This window comes from Coccinella septempunctata, chromosome 1 (assembly GCF_907165205.1).
Source record: "Coccinella septempunctata chromosome 1, icCocSept1.1, whole genome shotgun sequence".
NCBI lineage: Eukaryota > Metazoa > Arthropoda > Insecta > Coleoptera > Coccinellidae > Coccinella > Coccinella septempunctata.
This window is the reverse complement of record NC_058189.1, coordinates 48696270-48721363: the sequence shown is the minus strand read 5'-3', so window position 1 is coordinate 48721363 and position 25094 is coordinate 48696270. Positions and strand designations below refer to the sequence as shown.

Here is a 25094-nt window from a genome sequence, read left to right as displayed (position 1 = left end):
AAATAAACCTAATATAATAAAATAAATCGAACATTCTTTGTTTTTATCGATTAATAACCCTAAAGTCTCCGAATAATATCTATATATATATATATATTATTCGTTCATGCTGGTGATCAATCATAAACATGTTTTGAAATTCAAACTTTTGTTTTAATTTGTAAAACTTAATGAATTTGATTGGCGTTAATCATTTTTCAACCATAAATTTTGGAACCCTGTAAAAAATTGGCCAAATGCAAGGTGAGTTTTTGACTCGTACAAATATTTCAACAGTAGGTTCTTGAGGTCAAGAGAAACACTTTTTTCCTTTTCCATTTTTTCCGAATCAGCTCAGTTTGAAAGATACAGGCTGTTGTAAAACCATAAAAAAATGTTTTAGTTCTATCTCAGAAACGGTTCTATTGAATGAAATGAATTTTGTAATATAGTTTATCACGGGGTATTCTTTGTGGGAATAAGGACAAATACTTTAGAACTTTTAAAATATATTATTCCCACAAAGAATACCCCGTGTTAAACCTTGGAGGACACTAAACTCACTTACTTCAGATTAAATATAGTTTATCATTCATTCGATGAATCTTTTTCATTTTCTAACACAATATATCACCCACGATATTATGACCATTACGTACCATGAAAATACCAAAAATTCAAAAAAACCCAACTCTTGAAACGAAGTTGGGCGCTATCTAATGAATATTTCAATGTTTTGTAGAATAAAAGTACCTATTCTGAATATTTTCTCGTATAATGCACCATTTTTGAGTAATTTGATGTTCAAAAATTGAAAAGTATCTGTGAAATTTGAAAAATTGGGTACTTTGACCGAATGCGATTCTTTTTAAAAGATCCAGAGATGTATAGTCTTACAGATGTAGCTAGTTATTCTGAAGTTAATTTTGTTTTTCCAGGGGTGGCACAGCTCATTATGAAAACCTAAAAAGGCTATATCTTTTTATTAGGGCCGAATCGAAAAAAAAATGGTATAGGAAAATAGAGTTTCTTTTGACCTTGAGAATCTACTGTAAAAATATTTGTACGAGTCAGCTAACCAACCTAGTGATATTATGATTAAAAAAGTAACCATTGAGAAGAACTTTAGAAGGATGCTTTGTAAAAGGGGCCTTTATATTCAAGAACTAATTAAAATAAATATTTTAAATGCATAAAATGTACAGTTCAGTATGATAAACTGAAATATGCAAAAAATTCTCTTCCAAAAAATGTATTTCCTCACACTTTTGGGACTACCTTCTACACAAGTGAGTACTAATGACACGACTTGCCTATCACACGTTCCTACTATAAAACATTTTTATTCCCAATCATCTGGAACCTTCGATAACTCTGTAATGAAATCTCCATTTCAAATTAACGCAAATCAGTTAGTTCTTGTTCTGTTCTTCCTCGCTGTTTTTAGTACATGCCCAATTAGAAAATTTCCAAGGGTTTAAAAGTTTTAAGATTCAACTGGGAATAATTTTGACGTTCATCTACAATTGAAAACTTCAAGAGGTGAATCTCTTGTTAACCATTAATCCTATGCATATAATATTAAAATTTGGTGGCTCGAGGTGTATTTAATTGAATGCTGTTTATTTGGAAAATCAATAACAGTTCATGAACCTATTGTCTCATTTGTGCCGTCCGCAAAGATTCCAGATGATATGGAAATGTTATTCTGGTTTCCAAATATTTGAGGATAAAATTAATCGAATGATCAAATTTCAAGTCTGTTAATTAGCCAATCATTGTATACTTTGAAATAACGTCTGGAATCTATTTAAATTGACTAAGCTTTCAATCATTTGCAATGCATTGACTTCTCTGTTTTTTATTCAGCTTGCACGGAGCATGATAGTGAGTATTTGTTACATCATCGAAATCAAACCAAACTTACGTTTTTTTTTTTGGTTACCTCGAAATAGAAATCTTATGTATAACTTCCTACCAGAACTTTGAGACGTTTGATTTGTCTTGATTACTTTCAATAAGATTTAACTTCTGCAGTATTTGTAAGCGGGCTGAGTTTTTAAATCAACTATAAATTGATTTTCTATTAAGGTCATTACCAGGTATAGTCGCATTTCAAACGTAAAAACCTACCTACGTTTTCATACACCAAGGCGCACAGAAGAAAGCTGCTATAACCTAAAAAATGTGAAATCTCTAATTATCAAAATACAGTTTCAGAAATTGCCAATAATCTTGTTTTATTATTGATCTTTTTCAGATTGAGTCTGTGATGCCTAGGTTCACCATGCGAGGATGATACTATCATAGCCAAATCAGCTTATCCCGTACCAATATTAAATAAAGTACACCATTCCGGTTCAGAGATAATTACAATTACGGCTCTAATAATTCAATCATCATACTGTTCATTCATCTGAAATAATGCCGAACATAATTGCATTCTCGGAACACAGATCACTGATCAGTTTCCGTATTTCGAATTGTTACTCAATAAGCTTCATAGAATACCTATACAGTGGTCCTGGATGATGAATCCTAATCAATAAGGATAGAGCCTATTGGAAAAACTTGCATGGAATTATTGGAAATCGGTCATATGTATCATATGTGTGTTCAGTTTCCCCTAAATATATGCATATGCTGTACTTCAAGCTTAATAACGAGGTTTCAATTTGAAAATTAAAAATTATGTCAAGCTGAAGCAAATGACTACCTTACTTATAATACAGATAACATTGAGTATGGACCAAAATAAGCTATGTGAAGCTGGCACCCCCAAATGCGAAATTTGAAAAATTTCAGGGTCGTTTATCCATCGTAGGTCCATTTTTGTCCACCCTTTTTTTTTCATTTGTCCAGGCACCGTTTTAGATATGTCAGAAAAGAACTTTTTTCCATTCATTTTCTGAGCAGCACCCCCAAATCGCAAAAACTTATTTTGGATGGTACAGATCGTTTGTCCAACGTAAGTCCACTTTTGTCTATCAAATTTTTTCATTTGTCCACCCACAGAACCATAGAAATCATTCTTTGAAAATTTTTGAAAGTGTGAAGTTGGCACCCCCAAATGAAAATTTTTGAACCAAAATTTCAGGATCGTTTGTCCATCGTAAGTCCATGTTTGTCCACCTTTTATTTAAACAATCGTCAAGACCGAATGGTAGCACCTAGATGGATGAAATTCCCAGATTTATTACTAGAAGAGTTGCTCTTTCAGAATATGTACCGCACTTCCATCTACGGTTACCTTTATTGAGAGATAAACGACTCGAGATCTGACCTTCGAAAAATCCTGAAAAAGATGGGTTGACTTAAAAATTCGTCAATACCGAACGGATTCGCCGAGATGAATGAAATTTTCAGATTTATTACTAGAAGAGTTGCTCTTTCAGAATATGTACCAGATTTTCATCCATGGTTACTTTTATCAAGAGTTAAACGACTCGAAAGCTGACCTTCGAAAAATCCTGAAAAAGCTGGGTTCAGTTAAAAATTCGTCAAGATCGAACTTTTGACCTAGATCTGACATCTCAGATTTATTACTAAAAGAGGTTGCTCTTTCAGAATATGTATCAGATTTCCATCCATGGTTACTTTCATTGAGAGATAAACGACTCGAAAGCTGACCTTCGGAAAATCCTGAAAAAGCTGGGTTCAGTTAAAAATTCGTCAAGACTGAACGGTTCCCCCGAGATGAATGAAATTTTCAGATTTATTACCAGAAGAGTTGCTCTTTCAGAATATGTAATTCATTTCCATCTACGGTTTCTCTTATTGAGAGATAAACGACACGAAAACTGACCTTCGAATAATCCTGAAAAAGCTAGGTTCAGTTAAAAATTCGTCAAGACCGAACGGTTGCACCTAGATGAATGACATTCTCAGATTTATTACTAGAAGAGTTGCTCTTTCAGAATATGCATCAGATTTCCATCCATGGTTACTTTTATTGAGAGATAAAAGACTCGAAAGCTGACCTTCGAAAAATCCTGAAAAAGCTAGGTTCAGTTAACAATTCGTCAAGACCGAACGGTTGCACCTAGATGGATGAAATTCTCAGATTTATTACTAGAAGAGTTGCTCTTTCAGAATATGTACCAGATTTCCATCCATGGTTACTTTTATTGAGAGATAAACGACTCGAAAGCTGACCTTCGAAAAATCCTGAAAAAGCTGGGTTCAGTTAAAAATTCGTCAAGACTTAACGGTTCCACCGAGATGAATGAAATTTTCAGATTTATTACCAGAAGAGTTGCTCTTTCAGAATATGTATCACATTTCCATCTACGGTTACTCTTATTGAGAGATAAACGACTGGAAAGCTGACCTTCGAAAAATCCTGAAAAAGCTGGGTGCAGTTAAAAATTCGTCAAGACCGAACGGTTGCACCTAGATGGATGAAATTCTCAGATTTATTACAAGGTTCTGCGGGTGGACAAATGAAGTAATTGGGTGGACAAAAGTGAACTTAAGTTGGACAAACGATATTTACCATCGTTTCCGCAATTCGGCTATCTGAGCTGCTCAGAAAATGCACCGAAAAAACTTATTTTTCCATATCTCTTAAACGGTGTCTGGACAAATGAAGAAAATAGGTGGAAAATCATGTACCTACGATGGACAAACGACCCTGAAATTTTGGTTCAAAAATTTTCATTTGGGGGATGCCAACTTCAGACTTTCCAAAATTTTCACAGATGGATTTCTATGGTTCTGTGGATGGACAAAAATGAACTTACGTTGGACGAACGATCCATACCATTAAAAATACGTTTCAGCATTTTGGGGGTGCTGCTCCAGAAAATCCACCGAAACACCTTCTTTTTTCATACCTCTTAAACGGTGCCCGGACAAACGAAAATAAATGGTACACAAATTTGGACCTACGATGGACAAACGATCCTGAAATTTCGGTTCAGAAATTTTCATTTGGTGGTGCCAACTTCACACTTTCCAAAATTTTCAAAGATTGATTTCTATGGTTCTGTGGGTGGACAAATGAAAAAATTTGGTGGACAAAAGTGGACTTACGTTGGATAAACGATCTGTACCACCAAAAAAATAAGTTTTTGCGATTTGGGGGAGCTGCTCAGAAAATGAACCGAAAAAAGTTCTTTTTCGATATTTCTAGAACGGTACCTGGACAAATGAAAAAAAGGGTGGACAAACATGGACCTACGATGGACAAACGAACCTGAAGTTTTTGTTTCAAAATTCGCATTTGGGGGTGCAAGCTTCACATAGCTACCAAAATACTCTAAATAATATCAGTGTAACGCTGGGTAATAATTTTTATTTGTATCTCATTTGTAAACGTCAGTTTCCAAAAACACAATATTAATCAAGAAAGTTTATTTTATCAAGTCACTAACTTGTGAAACTGACAGTTAACTTGCAAAATTTTTACAAGTTAGTAGTATTATTTACATTAGAAAATTTTGTTTTATCGTCATATATGTTGAAAATCATGGTACAATTGTTATTTCCAGTAACACAGATTTTTTATAATGAAAGAGTTGATACTGATGATGATGAAACAATGTTGACTCAGAAACTGCTGAACTCGAGGACTGCAGAACATTTGTACTCTCCTTACTACCAAATAATTTGCTAGACATTTCGATTTTTTTGTTGACCGAATCATCGACATAACTCATCGCAATTTCGGTGCTCTTCCACCCTCCTGCACGCTTTAGTGCTAAAATATCTCCACCCGAATCCGCAACCATAGTAGCTCCAGTTCTGCGAAAAGTGTGGCCGGTGTATAACTCTGGGTCTTTTAAACCTAAATATTTCGCTATTTGCTTTGGGACACCACCAATAGTGTGCTGGCCAGCATTAAGGCAAATGCACTTTCCATGTCGGTATGTCAAAAGAAATCTTAGGCTTTCTGTTCCAGGAGGCCGAAGATTTACATATTTTCTGTATAACATGCAGGGCTTGAAGCTGCAGCCATCAACGGTTATGGTGAATCTTCTTGTTGTTAAATTTTTTGTTTGCCGCAATGTCACAATAACGCATTTTCCCATATCTTCTACATCATTTATGTTTAAGGAGAGAATTTCGTCACATCGACAACATCCAAAAATCCCAAATATTGTTAAAATTTTCGCCAGCAACCACTGGTCATCAGGAGCATGTGCAAGAAATTGTTCAGCCTCTTCTTTACTTAATACCTTGGCCTTTTTTGGCGTATAACGCTCATTTTTTCGTTTCAGAAACGCTATTACCTTTTGAAATCTGCAAATGACAACTAAACGTCATATTTTTCAATAAATTTTTTAAGGAAAACAAACCTGCAAACAGGGGCATTTTCTTTCATTGGCTGCCTCAATAATTTCTTTTGGTACATTCATTTTCGCTCTCGCCAAAACAAATATAAAGAAAAATTAAGAGACATATGCATGGCAACGCTTCCATAGCTTACGACATTTGCAACAAATTATTGAGATTTTTTTGGAATTTATCTAACCTTTTTACAAATGAGAAACAAATCTAATATATAAAATTCTCGTTTCACAGTTTTCGTTGCCATACTCCTCCGAAACGGCTTGACCGATTTTGATGAAATTTTTTGTGCTTATCCGGTATCTATGAGAATCGGCCAACATCTATTTTTCATCCCCCTAAATGTTAGGGGTAGTCCACCCCTAAATTTTTTTTTTATTTTTTAGACAAAATTTTTAATTTCTATTTTTTTATGATACAACTAGAAATTACTAGGAAATTATTTATATGGCAAAACAACGTTTGCCGGGTCAGCTAGTAAAATATAAAACAATACACGCAAGGTAACGGGTTTTACTGGCTCAAGGAGGTAACTGACTCGCCTGCGGCTCGTCAGTTATTTCCTCCATTCGCCAGTAAAAACCCTCTTACCTTGCTAGTAAAGTTATATACTATATCGACTGTCAAGGTTGAAATTTAACTAATTACAGTCGAACCTCTATAACTCGAACTCGAAAGGACGGCTAAACAAGTTGTGGAAAGTTCGAAAATCTTTTATGTATTAAAAACAATCGGATATTGAAGTTCCCGAAATGTTTTATTGTAGTTTTCAATATTAGAATAAAACCGTAGTCTTATTAATTGAAAACGCAAGCTGAATCCCTATTCATTAACAAAAGGAGTAGAACATCCGAGAGAAAAGTGGAAAGGAAATACACAATCGATCTGCGATAAAGTGAGATGAAAGATCCGCTTTCTATTCTATTGAGTTCAAGAATACGGGCCCTGGATGTTTCAATTCCTGTTGAAACATCAGCGTCACAACTGTTACAAAGCTGTTATCTCTTGGAGATCCTTCACTATCGCCTTTATATTCAGATCTGTCTTCTAAATTTTTCAAGTTCTCAAAAGAAACTCCAAGGCCGATTTCATCAAGGATATAAACTGAGATTCGACCCAACAAGAATCTCGCCCTTTATATATCTTATATTTATAATTTCAGTTAAAATGCATGGAGTGTGTATATGTTTTGTGGTTTTTTTAACCAGTTCAGGGTATGGTCATTTGATGAAATGGACCGTTCGAAAAGTCGCAGTGTCTTTAGGACCAACTGTATGAGTGATCCGAGAACCTTAAGGAGTTTTCAAAACTCTTCAGGAAATCGATTTAAAAAATGATACATTTATCTCGAATGGATTTCAAGAGAGTAGCATAGGGTTTCACCACTTTCGAACCACCCTATAAAGTCAAAAATAATTTTAGCTTATGCGCTAATTACTGATGTCGATTAGGTCAAAATTTGAATCATTCTCCTTATCCAAAATTTCTAGGAGTTATCGACAGATCGAGCAGTGCCGACTCATCCTGTATATAGAATTCAAGAAAAAGATATAAATATAAGTAACCATCTAGTATTTTTCCCCTGTTCTGGTAGGAAGTAATGCACCACTTATTTCTCTGTAAAAATCGTTTCATCCCACCATTGAATCAGGAATCAAATTTGTGTATTTTTTTCCAATGATATATATTATTAACATCACCCTTTCAATAGCCCAAGAAGAGTCTTGATGATCATCAAGCATGCACTCCTCAAATGAAATATCATGTCGCAATAAAATCCTCTCAGTTCTTCATCCTTTTTCTTTCGAAATGCTTAACCAAATGAATTTTGAAAATGGAGGAATATCGGTTTCATGAGAATGTCTTCCAAATTGAAGACATGTTAATTTCATGAATCCTCGATATTTTATTATTGAAAAAAAAATTCTTGTAATATCATGGAAAAATAATATGGAATTTCAGTGCATTATTTCATATAACTATCAGTATGAAATAGTGTATTATGATGGCTATTATTCACTCCGATGACAAGACGAAGTCGAGTAGAATACTATACTTTGTCCACAATGTTAAGAATTTCCTTCTGAAATATCTCATCTAATTTTCAATATACAGAGTGTTTTCAAGGGTGAGGCTTTTTTTTTGACAGAAGGTAGAACTTATCAAAATAAGACGTTCAACCAAAAATTGTCTATATAAAATATCCAAGATGGCTGAGATACAACCCCTAGAAGTTCGACAAAATTTCATTGAATTTCAAGTACGGACTGTGAAAGGTGACTCCGGCATCGCATATAGCTGGACAATGAATGGTTCAGTACCAAGTTCATCGGATTGGATGTATCAGGTCACTTTTGAGAGAATCATAATTGTTGCATCGGGCAATTTAGGGTGAAAAAAAATGTAGAAAATCGAGGCAGTTTCTTGGAAGTGCTTATGTTAGTTATGTTAAAAAAGTGCTATGATGTTTCCCCATTTCGTCCCATTTTTACGATTGTTGAAATGTTGGAACAAGAAGATTGTAATGAGAACAATTCGGCAATTCTAATTTTCCATTTTCATTACCACGTAAATATCGAACGAGCCAATATCTTAAACGAAACCACATGGTCGAATCAGGAAATGAGTTTTTTCCCACTGCTTTGCGACAATTCGGCTGAGAAACGGTCTAGGGTCGTATTAGGATCTATTTCAGTAATCATTTTGATTTTTTTTTAACTTTGTCATTTTGAAAGTGTAACGCCTTCTTCTCGGGGTACTCGAGCGCCAGCTATTCTTTGAAGGGAAAATAGCAAACCTACCCTGGTAGCTAGGAGCCAAAGACAAGGTTCTTCGGTGTCTGGGGTGTTAGCGAAAACCAGTGAAAGTCAAAATTAACGTATACAGATTATATTTGTCGACTCGTACAAGGAAACACAAATGGCACTATTATAAAATTCGTACAGTGAAAGCCTCGAGATCAATGAATTTACAGGGCAAAACGGACGGAATGAAACAGGATCCGATCTCAACGCGATACGGGGTTCACGGACGCGTTGGCCAGCTAGAACTTAAGACACACTCTTGACGGACAGGTATTGGACCTCAGCCAGGCGCGTTCGGCACTCCCCGGGTATCCACACCAGCAGAGTGCTTCCCTAACCGTAGGGGTGAACACGGGAACGAACGGAAAAACTCTAGGAAGGGTAGCCACCCCAAAGTGCCTTCTGTACCCCCCGGGTATCCACACCAACAGGGTACTTCATTGACAGTAGGGGTGGAACTCAGACTGTAGTATCTTTCCCTCAGTAAAAAAAATGAAACAAAATGGTAATTTCTCAATAGTTATATGGCGGGTGTGTAACGCAGTTGACAAGGTGGATGTAACGTATTAAATTTGGCGATTAATTATTAGAAGTCAGTGACCTGCGGGGAAACATCTGATTTTATACCCATGGGGGGGGGGGGGGGGGGCAGAAATCAGATGTGCCCCGACTATCGAAATTCGGTAAAATTTGCGTCGATGAAGACGTCTTAATTTCGACTTATCTGTGCTGGCGAACAAAAAAACACGGTTATCTTCCAATTCAGGTTGTTTTATACGGTGCGACATCGTTTTTCAGAACTGAAAACGGAATAAGAGCAGTGCGGAATGTTTACAATTCCGAACGATGTCGGAATCCTGAATTGTAAACTGAAAATATTTCTCTCGAAATTAATTCAAAAAAATAAAATTACTAAAATGAAACTAAAAGATTATTCTAAAATGAGGGTGCATTTTTGTCAGAAAAATACACGTTGATTACAAAAGTTTTGTATAGGTGATTTTTGGTGAGACGCTTCATTTTGACCAGTTCTATCTTCTGTTGAAAAAAAGCCTCAGCTTCAAATACACCCTGTATATCTGCATACATTCCAAAATTTCAACGTTGAAATATCTCTACGTTCAGAGCACACTCCTATATGGGCTCTGGTGGCTCTCAGTTTCTGTGTTTGTGACCTCTTATGTATGTGGTTGTGACGATGAAGTTTGATAGACTAGTGAATAATTGCTCATAAATCACAAGTGATTCATGAATATTTTGATAGACCATAACTCTCAACTTGAAACTGATATTCCTTCATGGAACCATAATGAATAATGTCCCCAAAGCCAACCCTAAATAATCGATCTTTTCGCAGGGCGGCTCGATGCCCAACACCAGCAGCAGCGTCCCGTTCCTGCTGAGCAGCAGCATGCAGAGCATCCGCTCGCGGCGCCCGTCGGCGGTGCTCGGCGGCTCGCAAGGCTCGCAGGGCCTCCTGCAGCAATTAGGCTCGGGCATGGTAAGACTCACCTCTTCGTACCAACCGGCCAACGGCAGAACGTTCTCTAGTAGCTCGGTTAGGAAATGCCCCTCTCTGAATATTACATTTAGCTGAACGTACGTACGTATCGCATTGCACACCTCGTTTTACATTGATCACATCATCCAACTCAGGCTGTGCTCACGAGTAAGGGTGCGTTCCTTCCGTTACCGATAGCTAAGCTACTTTAGATTAGCTGACAGGTTACCGGTAGCCGAGTTAACGGATACTAGAGGAAGGCACTGGTTTTTATACTTTTTTGTCAATGTTCTGATCGTTATCGGTCTCTAATTGAAATTCGTCATCATTCTCGAACCGTTTATGGTTCATTAAATTTCTACAACCTGACTTCTTAGAATTTCCTCATTTCGTTGGAGAATCATATATCGAAATGCTGGGGGAATATTTGGAAAACCACACATACAACTTACACAGGGTGGGCCATCCATAACTTTCCACCCCGAATTTTGAGCTTTGGGATGGAATAACAAAAAAACGCTAGGACAGTTCAAATTTTGTTGAAAGGGCTACAAATAAGGGTGTTCAAATTAGTTTGATATCACTACCCCTCTAGCTGCAACCCCTAACAACTCTCATTTTTGAATAGGGAAAAGGGGTCGAGCAGCACCTTGTTGGAAATTTCCTGCATGAGTGTATTTTTTTTTCATCGCTTTATTATTATACAGAGTGACTCAGTATTCCATCAATAACTTTCACTATCATCGTATCCTCTGTAGTGGAGTAAGTTACCGGAATTTAGTACAGTTAGATCTTCTCCTCTCCTTCGGGACTCACAATTTTTGGTCCGACAATAATGTCCTTACATTGAAGAACGCTATATATATAGATTTTTTTTTGTTTCCAAATGCGAATTTGTCCTCCCCTCCATTTTGGTGTGGGATTTGTGAGCTGGTCCTCCACCACTTATAAAGTTTTGAAACTCGCCATCATGACTCAAGCTCGCATTGGGCTAAGTCGCCAGGCCTTGTAGTAGATCTATCCTTGTCGGGATCACATAGAACCATTATAACATATACTTCATTCAACTTTATTTTAGCAGTCGGTTGGCCATGGAAATTTGACACATTTCACTCTGTATAGTACGAAAATGTGGGGTTATGAAGGTTGTCAAAACATTTTCGGGTTTTAAATCAACGCTTTGTTGCCCGTTCTACGTAAAAGTTTCTGTTATCACGTATTTTATCACAATGTCGAATCTCTTCGGAAAATATGTGACGAACATAATTGAAGTTTATACAAACTGATTGAAGGCATACCAAATCCAGTTATTTGCATGGAAAATACAAGAGATCAGTATAATATCATAAAATATGTATGCACTAGCTTGAGGAGAGTTAATGTTCGTTATCTTCTTTGGCTTACATCATTTGTAGATTTCAAAAATATTAACCCGAAGATGAAATGCGTATGATGCAGTGGTTGGGAATGGGTATATCCCGAAGGAATTAACAGATAATTACAAGAATGTTAAATTCTTCAACCAAAATCATCTTGCATAAGTAAAAGGAGTTGAAGGAAGTTTCAAGTTAAGGTGCAACTTCACCGTTGAACAAAAATTTCACATGAATAAACAAGTAACAGGGCAACTTGCGCGTATTTGTGGCTATTCATCTTAATACATTGATATAATAATAATAATTAGGTATTTATTGGTACCTTAAGACATTTACATTGAATAGGACAAGTCAAATGAAAAATAGAAAAATCCATTTTAGGAAACTTATTCTCCGATGACATTTATCGAAAATCCTGTAGTAAACTTTTCGCATTAATTCACTCAAACATAAAATTCCCAAATGCCACCACTTTTTGGGTCTCCCAATAGAAGGAAATTCTTTGTCATACTCCTCATTCACAATCTTTCTGATTGTGGAAATATTCAGCTGAAATATATGTCTTTTAGATTAAGATGAAACATTATATAAATTCTCTTACATTGAATATGTTCGCTATCGTCTGACGTATTGTGGATTTTAGAATATCAGGGTATAACTATTTGAATGAGCGGACCTGAATTCTAAATAGCACTTCCTGAAACCCTGTCTCTTTTTTCAATCACTTTCGGCATTTTCGTAATAAAAATTGATATTAGTTGTGGCAACGGCGTTATGACATTAACGACATTTCATGAGTGCCAACCTAACTTCGTTCTAGTTATAAAAACTTGAGAAAATTATTTCATGGCCAACCGACTGCTAAAATAAATTTGAATGAAGTATATATGTATAATCAATATATGGCCAAAACAAAGCTGCCAAGCAGCAAGCTGTCCAGTCAATTCTGAACATCTTCTCTATTTTCTGTTGATATTTTTTTCAGGAATTCATTCTAACAGGTCATGGAATTTGGTCTTCAGCAACTTGTTTTGATTTATTGGGAGAAACATTTCATCACAAACTGCATGAAATAACATTATTCCTTGGCCACAACACTACACTTACACAATGGACGATGGTGATATGACAGATCTTAGAATCAGACCGAGATCTGTCAGTGGTCAAACTGAAAAACTTAATAATAATAATAGTTTATTGATCTTGTTAAACACAACACCTTGTATAGGATAAGTCAATCGGTGCCTAAACAGTATATGATCAAAATGGCAGCTGAATTCGAAATACTCTGTTAGATAAATTATAGAAGACTTTACGAATAAAAAGTGAGTGATTAGAAGAATTACACATTAAAAGCTGGCTGAAAACATTCTTCATGGCCAATGTACTTTAGTACCTATGTCTCTTCATATCTGTACTACTGGGATGAAGCACAACGACAGTACAAGCTATTTAACACGTTGACTGTCCCATGAGTCACATATGATACATAAAAATTTTCGCCAGGAGTCCATGAGTCGTATGTGATTCATTGATTCATTTGACGTTCAAGATAAATATGGTTACTTTTCATGAACGCTGCAGTTTGGTCGGTTCATATGGGCTTAACGTCTTGTAGAAATATGTATTGATAGCCTCAATCATAATTAATCATACGTGATTCAAGAAACGTCAGCATCAAGCCTTCCATTGGACTTGAAGATTTTGAACAAGAACACTTCCTTAAATGGCTGCAGAATTAATTTTTCATAGAATATATATTTTATCACTCAAAAGTAACCCTTCTCTTTGGATAAATGTGTTGGACGTGGGGGGTGAAAAAAAAATTAGAATGGGGACAGTCAACGTGTTAAACAATACACTCCTGCGTGAGGGAACGGAAAGAATATTTGAGTAAAGTAATAAGTATACTCGATTAAACTAACTAAGAGCAATTGGAGGTCTTGAACAAAGATTTAAACAGGCTTCTGAATGATGAGGGGATCTTTATACCCTAACAAGTCGTAACAGCAAACCTATAAATATACAGGGTGCCCCGGAAAATGTGGGAAATCTCTCGGATTCAGATAGAACATAAAAAATGAAGATGACAAGTTCCCATAATTTTTTTTCCTAGCGGCCCTCCCAACGAAGATACGACTTCCTAAATGACGCCACTGGAAATCCATTTTACTGGAATAAGTTTCAAACTACTCGATATAATTTGATGAGAATTTGATATGATTAATAGTAGTAAGGACCTCTTAAATCACCGCACTCAAATTTCAATTAGCTTGTTCAGTTTACCAGGGGCGGACCTGGTTGTACATTTTAATGCTTACATTTTTAACACCCTGTATGATAAGATGCTAAAAAAACAAATTTGGATACCTTGAACATTAACCTAAAGAAAATGTACTCTTGTTCAGTGTCAATAAAATGAACCATTTCCAAAAAAAAAAATAATGAAAGAAGTAAGTAATTTTTTAATTTCTATTAAAAATAACATGAAGTCTAGTTTTTTTGTCTGCAAAAAAGTGTGATACGAAAGTTATTGAAGAAACACAAAAGTTTTATTTTGTGTTATACAACAATAACAAAACAAAAATGAATTTTCAGTGGCGTCATTTAGGAGGTCGTATCTTCGTAGGGAGGACCGCTAGGAAAAAAAATTATGGGAACTTGTCATCTTCTTTTTTATGTTTTATCTGAATCCGAGAGATTTCTCACATTTTCCAAGACACCCTGTATAAATAATGCTTGTCTGGTTTTGGCAAACCTTTGTTGGAGCTGAGCTGGCGATCGGAATAACCGAAACCATTACAATAGTTGCTTTATAACAGCGAAACAATTTCTCTCTTTTCAGCTTCAATGATCTTTATACCATTTCTTTATACAACGTAGGTTTCTCCAGAATTCCCCTAGCATTCCATTGAACATAAGTGAGAAAGAAACTGAATTACATGATTTTCACTAGGTTGAGTTTATTACTACGTGTGTTTTTATGACTATAGCCTCTTTGGGTGGATGAAGCATTACCTGAAAATCATGTAATTTTTCTAATATTAATCATCACTTTTACTGTGAATATCGGTTACATCAATTCAGGATTCTCATGGTTTCTCCAAAATATCAGAACAAATACAGAGGATGTTAACTAAAGATGCGGAAACAATAAAGGAAGTGACCAAAATATTAATATTTTGTGAAAAAACATGGGGTCAAATATGCGTCCCTTCTGATGAGTGTCCAAAAGAGGAACTTTTCTCACATTTTCGATGATAAAATTCAAAGGGTTCAAGATCAGGTACAACTTATAACATGTTATAGTTATAGGACGGTAAAAGCTACTCATTCAGGCCGTTTTTCTCAAAACGAAATATCTTCCAATTTCATCAACGAAAACTTAAGAAAGGTCCCATTTTTGACACCCTGAATTTTTCCTGCATCTTATGCGAGCAATAAGCCCCTTATAGACTAACTCACATGACTTTTGATAGAAAAATTCAATTTTTAAGGGCGTCTCTAACAAAATGTGAAGGACTTAGAACATGATTCTTCGATGAAAATTAGCAGGGGTAGTTCATATAATTTTTTTTTCAAAATCGACCTGCCTTCCAAGAAACAGCCTTCGGAAGGCGACGATATTTTTTAATTTCTTTACAGGCTCAAAAAAACTCATAAGACTCTACATAATAATGAGCACTGAGTAGATGTTACTCACACAATTTTTTTCGATCCATGAATAGAATGGGGAAACCATAAAAGAGTTTTATTTTTCGAAAATCGTTCTATCAAAACAATAATTGGAGGAAAATCATAAGGGCGGGTTGCTATTCTCACCCCTAATAATAAAGTTATGAGATCGAAAAAAAATGGTGTGAGCAATATCTAGAAGGGCTTCATATGTAGAATTCTATGACTCAGTGTATGTTAATATCCGTAGAAAAAATTGAAAACCGTCAATTCGTCAACTATTTTTAAAGGCTGAAGGTACCACCTATCTTGAAAGGGGGTCTCATTTGAAAAAAGTTTTTATGAAGTACCCCTGCTAATTTTCATCGATGAATCAAGAATACATATATTCAAATATTCAAATTTTTGGCCAAAGTAACAGTTTCAGCTTCATCCTACTAAATGTGGGTTATATTTTTTCATTTCATCAAGTATAGGTATCTACCACCTTTACCCAGTATTATGATATGGGTTCAAAGCTCAGATGAGATCACTTGCACTATTATTATACTGAATAGCATTGGTACGTATTTTGCCGAAAGCGAAGTCAGGTTGAAGAACTGATTTATGGTGAGCCTGCCTTCATACACTTTTTCTCTCTCCTGCTTATCCCACACGACCTCTCACCATATGTCATGAAAATTATTTCATCACGTCACTATCAAAACCTCTTATACCATTCCATGTTCATTCTATGGCGGGGGCTATTGAAGATCAAAAATTTTGTAAGGATAACCACTTTCTTCTTAAATTTTATGCATCGGATTGAGTGAATTACGAAAGACCTTATAGCATGAGCCCAGGATTTCGTGCTATATATGTAGTGTCCACATATAAGATCACTTTTAATAGCTTACTATCAGGGAATAAAAATATTACTTTCCCTATTTTACCGATAAAAACTGCAAGTTTATTCAATAAAAAAGTGTCCCTTCAATTTGTGTTTTTTAGGATTCGGTTTTTTTCATTCCACGCGTTGACATTATATCCTGTTGTCAATAAACAAGAACTTGTCTACTGGGATTTCGCCACAATATTTTTAATACAATATCATCAAGCATGTTTTTTAAATGATTCCTTTTTATAGGAAGGTCAAGAATGTAGATAATTAAAGAAAATCTAGGTTTTCTTTAATTATCTACATCTATGCCTCTCGTTCAATTATTTTCTGGTTATGCTTTGTTTTTAGGTAGGTATGGTTCGAAGGAGAAAATAGTACTCAAAAATTTTCTCCAGCTTGTCCTGACTGTGACACAAATTTCAGGTATTCCTCTGTACACAGATTGACTTACTAATAAATATCAATCAGACTTCACACATCCATAGGTAAAGGTTCCCATATTTACTTTTCCTGTAAATTTGACAGGTTCTCGTCACATCGCGAATAATACAGAAAATCAGCTTATCGACAAACGCCCAATACAATGAAAACCACATGGCCAATATCTGGGACTCCACACCATCGAATATAGATGCTCACATCACGTCATAATCGGGAATGTATTTGTGAATGCTGTAAATGGGATGTGAAAATATGGGACGTTTAGCAGTAATTGAGTTTTGCATCTATTTGCATCTGCAATTTCACGGTCAATTTCCAATTCCGTCAATCGATACGTTATCAATTAGTATCTAAGTGCTGGCCGTTCAATTTTCTCCTTGTCTAGGAAAATTTGCATATAGGTTACAAGATATTGGTTTCTGCAGTGTTACATGAAGAAGGATTTATTTCTTCATCTGAACTTTTTGGCAGTGCAGGAGTCTGAATCAAACATTGAACGTCAACAACACCAAGAAGATTTATCAATAATAATGATAATGATCAATAATAATGAGTTTGGCGACCCTCTATCTGATAACACTTTTGCACACGTCTAAGCATCGACAAAATGAGGTCGATTACTGCTTGTAACACTCCGTTTTGGGCTTGAATTTTGTGAATTAACTATGACAGATTCCACGAAGGATGATGCAACCTAGATAGTTTTCTACTAATCATATCCGCACATATTCGATGAGATTTGATTCCGGTGAAACGGGTGGCCACAGAAAAACAACGAGCAATATGGAGAGGAATGTTTGGCAATGGAAACTTTGAGTTCTTGAGTTAACTAAGGATAATCAGCATTACACCCAAATCTAATATTTCAAGTGTGCCTAAAGAAAAGTCCAGAAATATCGAATCGCATCATATTTCCGGCATATTCTAATCCCCATTTCGAGAAACCACTTGGAGATAATAGTTGGGGAGCCGACGATGCTAAATCGGGATTTACTTGAGCGTCGTGGAGTCCTAGTGGATTTTGAAATTAGTTTTTTCATAGGACTGCGCCGTGCGACGTTTTGTTAACTTTTTATTTGCAATCAATCAAATATACTAGTTTTCTTGTTAATTTTTAGCATCTCTGAAAATTCTGCCATTTCCTAGTTCCGAGTCCGATAGTGTTATACGATATTTTATTCGATCATGCGCATACTAATCTAAATAAACAGGGTTAGAACTATTTAGAGGCTGACTATAGGAATATCTAAAACCGTTAAAAATAAATGGTGGCTGAAATTACAAGAAAGTAGTACACCAGTATAATCGCTATATAGGATTTTGACTACACACCGAATTTCGAGTAGTTATCTCCAAAAAAAAATGAGTTATGAAGAAAAAATGATAATCTTGATTTTCTGTTTTTTCGAGATATCTCAGGAACCATCAGAGATATTTGGGAACTCTTTACACCCACCCACTCATCCTTGAATAACGCAACTTTTCGTAATTCAAGCTACCCTGTATTTCTAACGGTTTTCGATATCCCTGTAGTCCCCCTCTAAATAGTTCTAACCCCGTATAATTAAAATGTTTAGATTCTGTTAGCTGCTAAACTCTATAAGAACGTCAATTCACATTTTGGCTTACTGGTGAAAGTGTGCGCGGGTAAGTGTGCGCATAGATTCATTATATGGGCATCAGTTCAGTGAGGAATAAATGACGATATTGTTGATTTTCTTGGTTGAAACTCGATCAATATTGTCCTATTTAATTAAAAGGGGGGGGGTAATTAGTCAGAGGACTAATAGAGAAAAAACTCTGTACTTTTAACTAAGTCGACGTTTCATCAGTCTCTGCTGATTTCTTCAGGATATGGTCCTCTATATCTGTGACTTCATCGTTCCCAGGCGTCGCTGCGATCGTGTTCAGCTGGGCGCATTTATGTTCTGATCTGTGATCGTGTTTCTGTGAACCTTAACCTTAATTTATTGAAGCTGTTTGAGTTTTATTGATTCCTTGTGATTTCATGATTTTTACGATTTTTACAATTTATAACATCTTCTTACTGTAACATAACTAGGTAAGAATTTTTAGTTGTGACATTTCTGAATGTAGACTAAATAAAGTTTGTTTGCAGTCCTGAAGAAATCAGCAGAGACTGATGAAACGTCGACTAAGTTAAAAGTACAGAGTTTTTTCTCTATTAGTCCTCTGACCAATCACCTCCCCGTTTTAATTAAATCTAAGGACATTAGAATAAATCCTATATTGTCCTATTTGTTCAGAAAAATATGGAGAGCTACCAACAGAGGAATGTATCAAGTGTTGTGTTTACCAGGAATGGTAGCACGAACAATAACGGACTGCTTGTAAAAAGGCGCTTCTGACAATAAAGAGCATTTGTCTAATATTGTAACATTTTGATGACATTATTTTGTAATTTGTTTTAATTCTGTGGTTCACTAAACACTGCGTTCACTTACCCCGTGAGGGTGCGCACGCTTACCCGCAATACGGGAGCATGTGAACGCATTCCGACTTTCACTATTAAATTTTTTTTGCAGAAGAAAAAACCTTTGTGTTTATTCGCTTTTTGATGCTTTTTTATAGGTAAGGAAATGCTCTATCTTATGAATATGTTTTAATTTTCCTAGCTTCAACATTTGAACCAGAATATGCTTTGAAAGGCAAAAGTGCGCACGCGAAGTGTTGCCCCGAATGACTCTATTCCTTGATAGTCCTCGTGGAAAAATAAAGGGGGCCGGCACTGCCTTTCAAAAACGGATGGTAATAATTTTAATATCTTCGAACACAAGGCATTTTTTCACGCTTAAAACTGGTGCTTATTTCAGATAACTTCATCCGAATCTCTTGAAAACAACACTTCAGTTGACTAAACCATTTGAAATGTTTTCACGCAAAATGATCAGGTGAAACGCTTCACGAGATAAAAATGCAAATTGAAATGCGATTAATGAAAATCCCCCGACATCAGTGATCCGATTATTCTATTCAACGGATATAATAGACCCACTCATTCGCCATTTTGTTGCTCTTGAATGAACGGAAAAGAGATGGATGATAATTTTTAATGGGTGTAAAATTTTGATCTGGTCTAATGTAAAAACACTCCGATAATCCACTGAAATTAAAACCATCTCGTTAAAATCTGCTTATTTTCAGCTCATTCAATTTTCTCTTCATCAGTAGATGTACAGAATATATGATACTAATATAATATACAGGGTGTCCGGGGAGTAACTGTACATACTCATACCAGAGATAGAGTTGGACTGGCTGATTACGGATTGACTATAAAAAATTAATTTCTGGATTTCCCTAGAAAGCTACAGGGTGATTTTCCAACTTCATGGAAATACTTAGACCATCATAAAATCCAAAGTTATTGACGGATTTTATTGAAACTTAGGAGGTTATTGACACATGCTAAGGTGAAGTTAGTAAGATATCAATTATTCCATTATTCCAGGGCCGAACTCATTTATGTTCATTTAAAGTGTTCAGGGTAAAAAAAACACTTTGTATTTCGAACTACAAAAAAATGATTCGCTTTTTAGAAAGAAGCTAAATTATGCATCAATTTTTGGTATCGCTCGAAGTTGTCACATCAACAATTATTTTTTTATGAATTTATTAATTTGGATAAAGTTCGAAAATTGCAATTTATTCACCTGAACAGGACTTAGTCATCTTGTGTAGGTCGAAAATAAATAATAAATTTTCTTAAAAAAGTCACTGAAGGTGAAGAAGACTAAAAAATTTTTTGATATACTGGGTGGCCACCTCTGACACGGATTTCACTTTGAGGGAGTAAATGAAGGTATTAAAAAAAAATGGTGATGTGTATAGGGTATACAGAAGCATATTTCAAAATTATTCTTATGTATACCGGGTGTTCGACAACAATGATATAGACCAAAGTTACACTTCTTCCAGTCAAGAGAACAGCTGATGAACAGAATAATCAAAAAATTAAGAAATAATGGCGATATTATTCGGAAGGCTGTATCCAATTTGAAAATTCGGCAAGGGAAATGTATACAAGCTAATGGTTTTCATTTCGAACCACTTTTGAAATAATGTTGACTCAGCAATTTATTCGTTTCTATTTTCATTTTTATTAGGTACTCTTTACTGTATTTTAGTTTTTTTCATTTGGTATTGTTTCGTTATTGAAGTGCTTATTGAAGCTCTGAACTTTTTTGTGAATTTTCTACTAATACTTTCGCATTTTATATTCAAACATGAGATTTTCAGTTCTATTCATGGTGAAAAATTCAATTTTTCGTACTTTATCCAAATTCAAAAATTCATAAAAAAATAATTGTGGATGTGACAACTTTGAGTGATACCAAAAATTGAAGCATAATTTAGCTTCTTCCTGAAAAGCGTATCAATTATTTGTAATTCGAAATACAGAGTGTTTTTTTACCCTGAACACTTTAAATGAAGATTAATGAGTCCGGCCCTGGAATAATGAATTAATTGATATCTTTTTGACTTGACTCCAGCATGTGTCAATAACCTCCCAAGTTTCAATAATATCCGTCAATAAGTTTGGGTTTTATGATGGTCTAAGTATTTCCATGAAGTTGGAAAATCACCCTGTAGCTTTCTAGGGAAATCCAGAAATTAATTTTTTATAGTCAATCAGTAACCAGCTAGTCCAACTTTATCTCTGGTAAGGGTATGTACAGTTATTCCCCGGACACCCTGTATATGTAATACTTCAATATAAGCATGGTTTCATGCAGAGTTAGTGAAAAATAATAGTTTGAATTACGCAAATTTTTATGTGGCTATAACTGAAAAGTTTATCATGTTCATTCTAGGGTGGAAGTTAATTGAATTTTCTCAAATATCTACCCTTACTTTTTGTGCTATGGACCTTTTGTTACTGAGGATAATTAGTGAGGATTTTATCAATCTATTTTTATTATCTGGATTATCTGGAATGAAAGGGTTTCAAGCTTATTGAATTCAAATCTTTAATGATTTATTCAATTTTCAGTCAATGGCATACACTTTGGGAATGCTTGATGTTTTTGAAATGTTATCGAGAATATTATGATCAAAGCATTGATCATAATTCAAAATGGCAAGTACTTTAAAACTATCAGTCGTTAGGATGACTCTATTCCTTATTGTTCTAACAACAGTGCACATTTTTTTCATACACAGAGTGTGTTAATATATCTGTAGAAAAACTTGAGACAATGAAAAAATTGGATATGTGTCGATTGTTTATCATCGGACATAACCTCAAAAGGGGAAGCTTTGGAGGTGAATTCGATATCAACCGAGAATTCTCCGCAAATGAAACAAACTCCTACTGATGGATTGATCATGGATATTGAGGATATCATGGTCAAATCGTTCAAGGAATTATTTGTGCCTGTAATTGAAATCTTAAAAATTGGGAATCCGTGAAGAGGTTACGTGAAAGTTGAGAACACTCAACTTCTGAAACACATTTGTAGTGAAGAATTTGAAGTATGCAAAAAAATATTCTGAAGTATTGAAGGCTAATAAGAATACGAAGTAAAAACTTCTTCAGGAAATACTTCCAAAGTAAATCTAGTCCAGGAACCACAGCGTAAAACTCAACCCAAACGAACATAAATTCAATCACAGTATCAGGTGAAAACAATTCTCCAAATAAACTGCTTCACAAGAGTTAAGGATATCGTATTCAATCGTTTTTAAAAGTATATAATCTTCGAGAAAATCGCTTCAAAATCATTTAAAACTCAATAACAACTTGAATCGATCCAATTAAAATCAGTATGAGACATTTCGTCAATCTGGTCGCCTTTTTTCTGAAGTTTGGTTCTTTGCATATGCTTCATGAATGTTCTTATTTTGAAATGAAGTCAGTTTATCAACAGCTTCGATTTGAAGTTTTCTGAAAATGCCAAGACGTAAATTAACAAACCCTGAGGCTAATAGGGCTATCGGAATGCTACAGGGTGGCCTAACTCAGGCTGTTGTAGCGGAAAGGCTCCAAGTCAGCCAAAGTGTGATATCTCGACTTTGGAATAGGTTCAGGGAGACATGCTCCGTGTTGGAAAGACCAAGGCTTGGTGGGCGACGAAAAACAACACATGCTCAGGATCGTTTCATCGCCGTTTCGGCGAGAAGAAACCCTACATCTACGTGTAGAATGCTACGGAATACTCTTCGAAATGCAGATGGGGTCCAAGTTTCCATCGAAACCATCAGACGACGTTTGAGAGAGGTGAATCTAAGTTCTAGACGTCCATTAAGAGGAGTTCCATTAACACGTGACCATAAGCGTCAAAGACTGGAATGGGCAAGGCAACATATCAATGAATCCAGATATGGACGATTTTCAGATTCTCGAAGAATAAGGGTATGGACAATCTCACGCATTCTCCGTAATCGTCGCTATGTCCAAGAAGTCCATCCATTCCGGAGGGGTAGTGTTATGGTATGGGCCGGGATATGTTTCAACGGGGGCACAGATCTACACATTTGTCCTGGGAATATGACTGCCTTACACTATAGGGAGCATGCCATTGACAATGTTGTGCCGAATTTTCACGCTGCTATTGGTGAAACTTTTCAATTTCTAGACGATAACGCTAGACCGCACCGTGCAGCCATAGATGAGAATGCGCGCGAGGAGCTTGGTATTCCACATTTACCAATACCTCCGCACTCACCAGATTTGAATTGCATAGAACATGCATGGGATATGCTCCAAAGAAGATTAGATAATCATCAACCTACCACAGAACCCTTGAATGCTCTGACAGAGCTTCTGCCCCGTTTATGGGACCAAATTCCTCAAGAAATGTTCAACAACCGTAAACGGTGCAAACACCTCGACCACAATTATGCATGAAAAGTTAATTTGAAATGAAAATATACCTGTTCGATCATTTTTCTGTAAAAGAGATAAATATAGGTACTGAACATATGAATTTTGTCCGTTACTTTTTACTCACTCCATATTTGAGTACTTTGATTTCAAATAATTATTATTTGTACAGTAATATAGTAAAAACTGAAACCTAAATAACATCAAATTGTTCGATTCGTACTTTTCGATTCTCATCAGTGCTACCCAGAGACGTGCTCTTTCTGAGACGAACAATCGCTATTGTTAATATTACATATTAAGTAAGGAGTAGGTACCTATCTACAGAAAAACGCAGCCTATTTGCTCCAGCGCAACCTAAACTAATGCCTCTCCCATTAACCTATTTTGAAGTTGAATCGAAACCATGATCTACAGTTGTCAGTTGGTAATCGAAATCATCGGAAATTTTAATCTTATAGTTTTTGCCCTTCAAAAAGATATCCTACAGTATAATCCGCTGAGATCAGAAGCTGTTGAAAAAAGCATAAGTGTAACCAATAAGAGACTAGGGCTCATGCTATTGCGGTCGTTCTTTAGCGAACTTCTAATAGATTTTAGAATTTTAGAGAAAGTAGTTCCAAAAATAACCCCCGATCCTCCTCGCATTACTGTTTGTATATGTTCCAGTACCAGCTATTCTCAAGAGGTCAATAAGCATCAAACCCTTAGCTGATGACTGAGCACGCAGTTTTTTCATGAAATGCGTACATTTTTGTGAAGATCTGCAGTGGCAATCCCGAGCGACAATCTCATGCGACCGCACAACTCCAGAACACTCGAACACATTTTGATTGTTATGTATGTGTGGATGTTATCAGGTGTTTTCCGGATATGGTACCAATTGATTCAACATTCTCATCTTCACGCTGAAGGTTTCACACTTACTGAATATAAGAATATTCCATTTTATTATCTCACATTTTTTTTACTGTTTTATCTAGGTAATACTAACAGATTTATTTATGATTTTTTTGACTCAGTCCCATTATTCCTTTTATTCAGCTGCTGTTAAGGTAAGAAAAGATGATTAATTTTTTTACTGGAAGGATAAATAGAGAAAAATCTGATATTTTGGGAATACTGCATTGGGTAGAAATATACATATATTTTCGGATAATCTCTAGAATAAATCAAGTCTTCAGAGGTGTACCTACATCATTTCATGTCTATGCTATGCTTATTGCAAAATGCATAACATTTGAGAAGGAGATATTTTTCATGCTTAAATCACCATTATGTTTATGAATACAAGGAATTG

The 25094-nt window shown here is 35.6% G+C and overlaps 1 protein-coding gene across 2 annotated transcripts in view; it reads left to right on the top strand.

Moving 5' to 3' along the window:
- The window catches only part of LOC123312530 (SCY1-like protein 2), a 322515-nt gene extending 297793 nt beyond the window's left edge, over positions 1-24722 (top strand). For both annotated transcript variants that reach the window (XM_044896997.1, XM_044897006.1), the window contains 2 exons: positions 10432-10677; positions 24464-24722. In XM_044896997.1, coding sequence (XP_044752932.1) covers positions 10432-10671 — 240 coding nt within the window. In that variant the 3' untranslated portion in view covers positions 10672-10677; positions 24464-24722. The remainder of the gene's footprint in view (positions 1-10431; positions 10678-24463) is intronic.
- Positions 24723-25094: the final 372 nt, after the last annotated feature.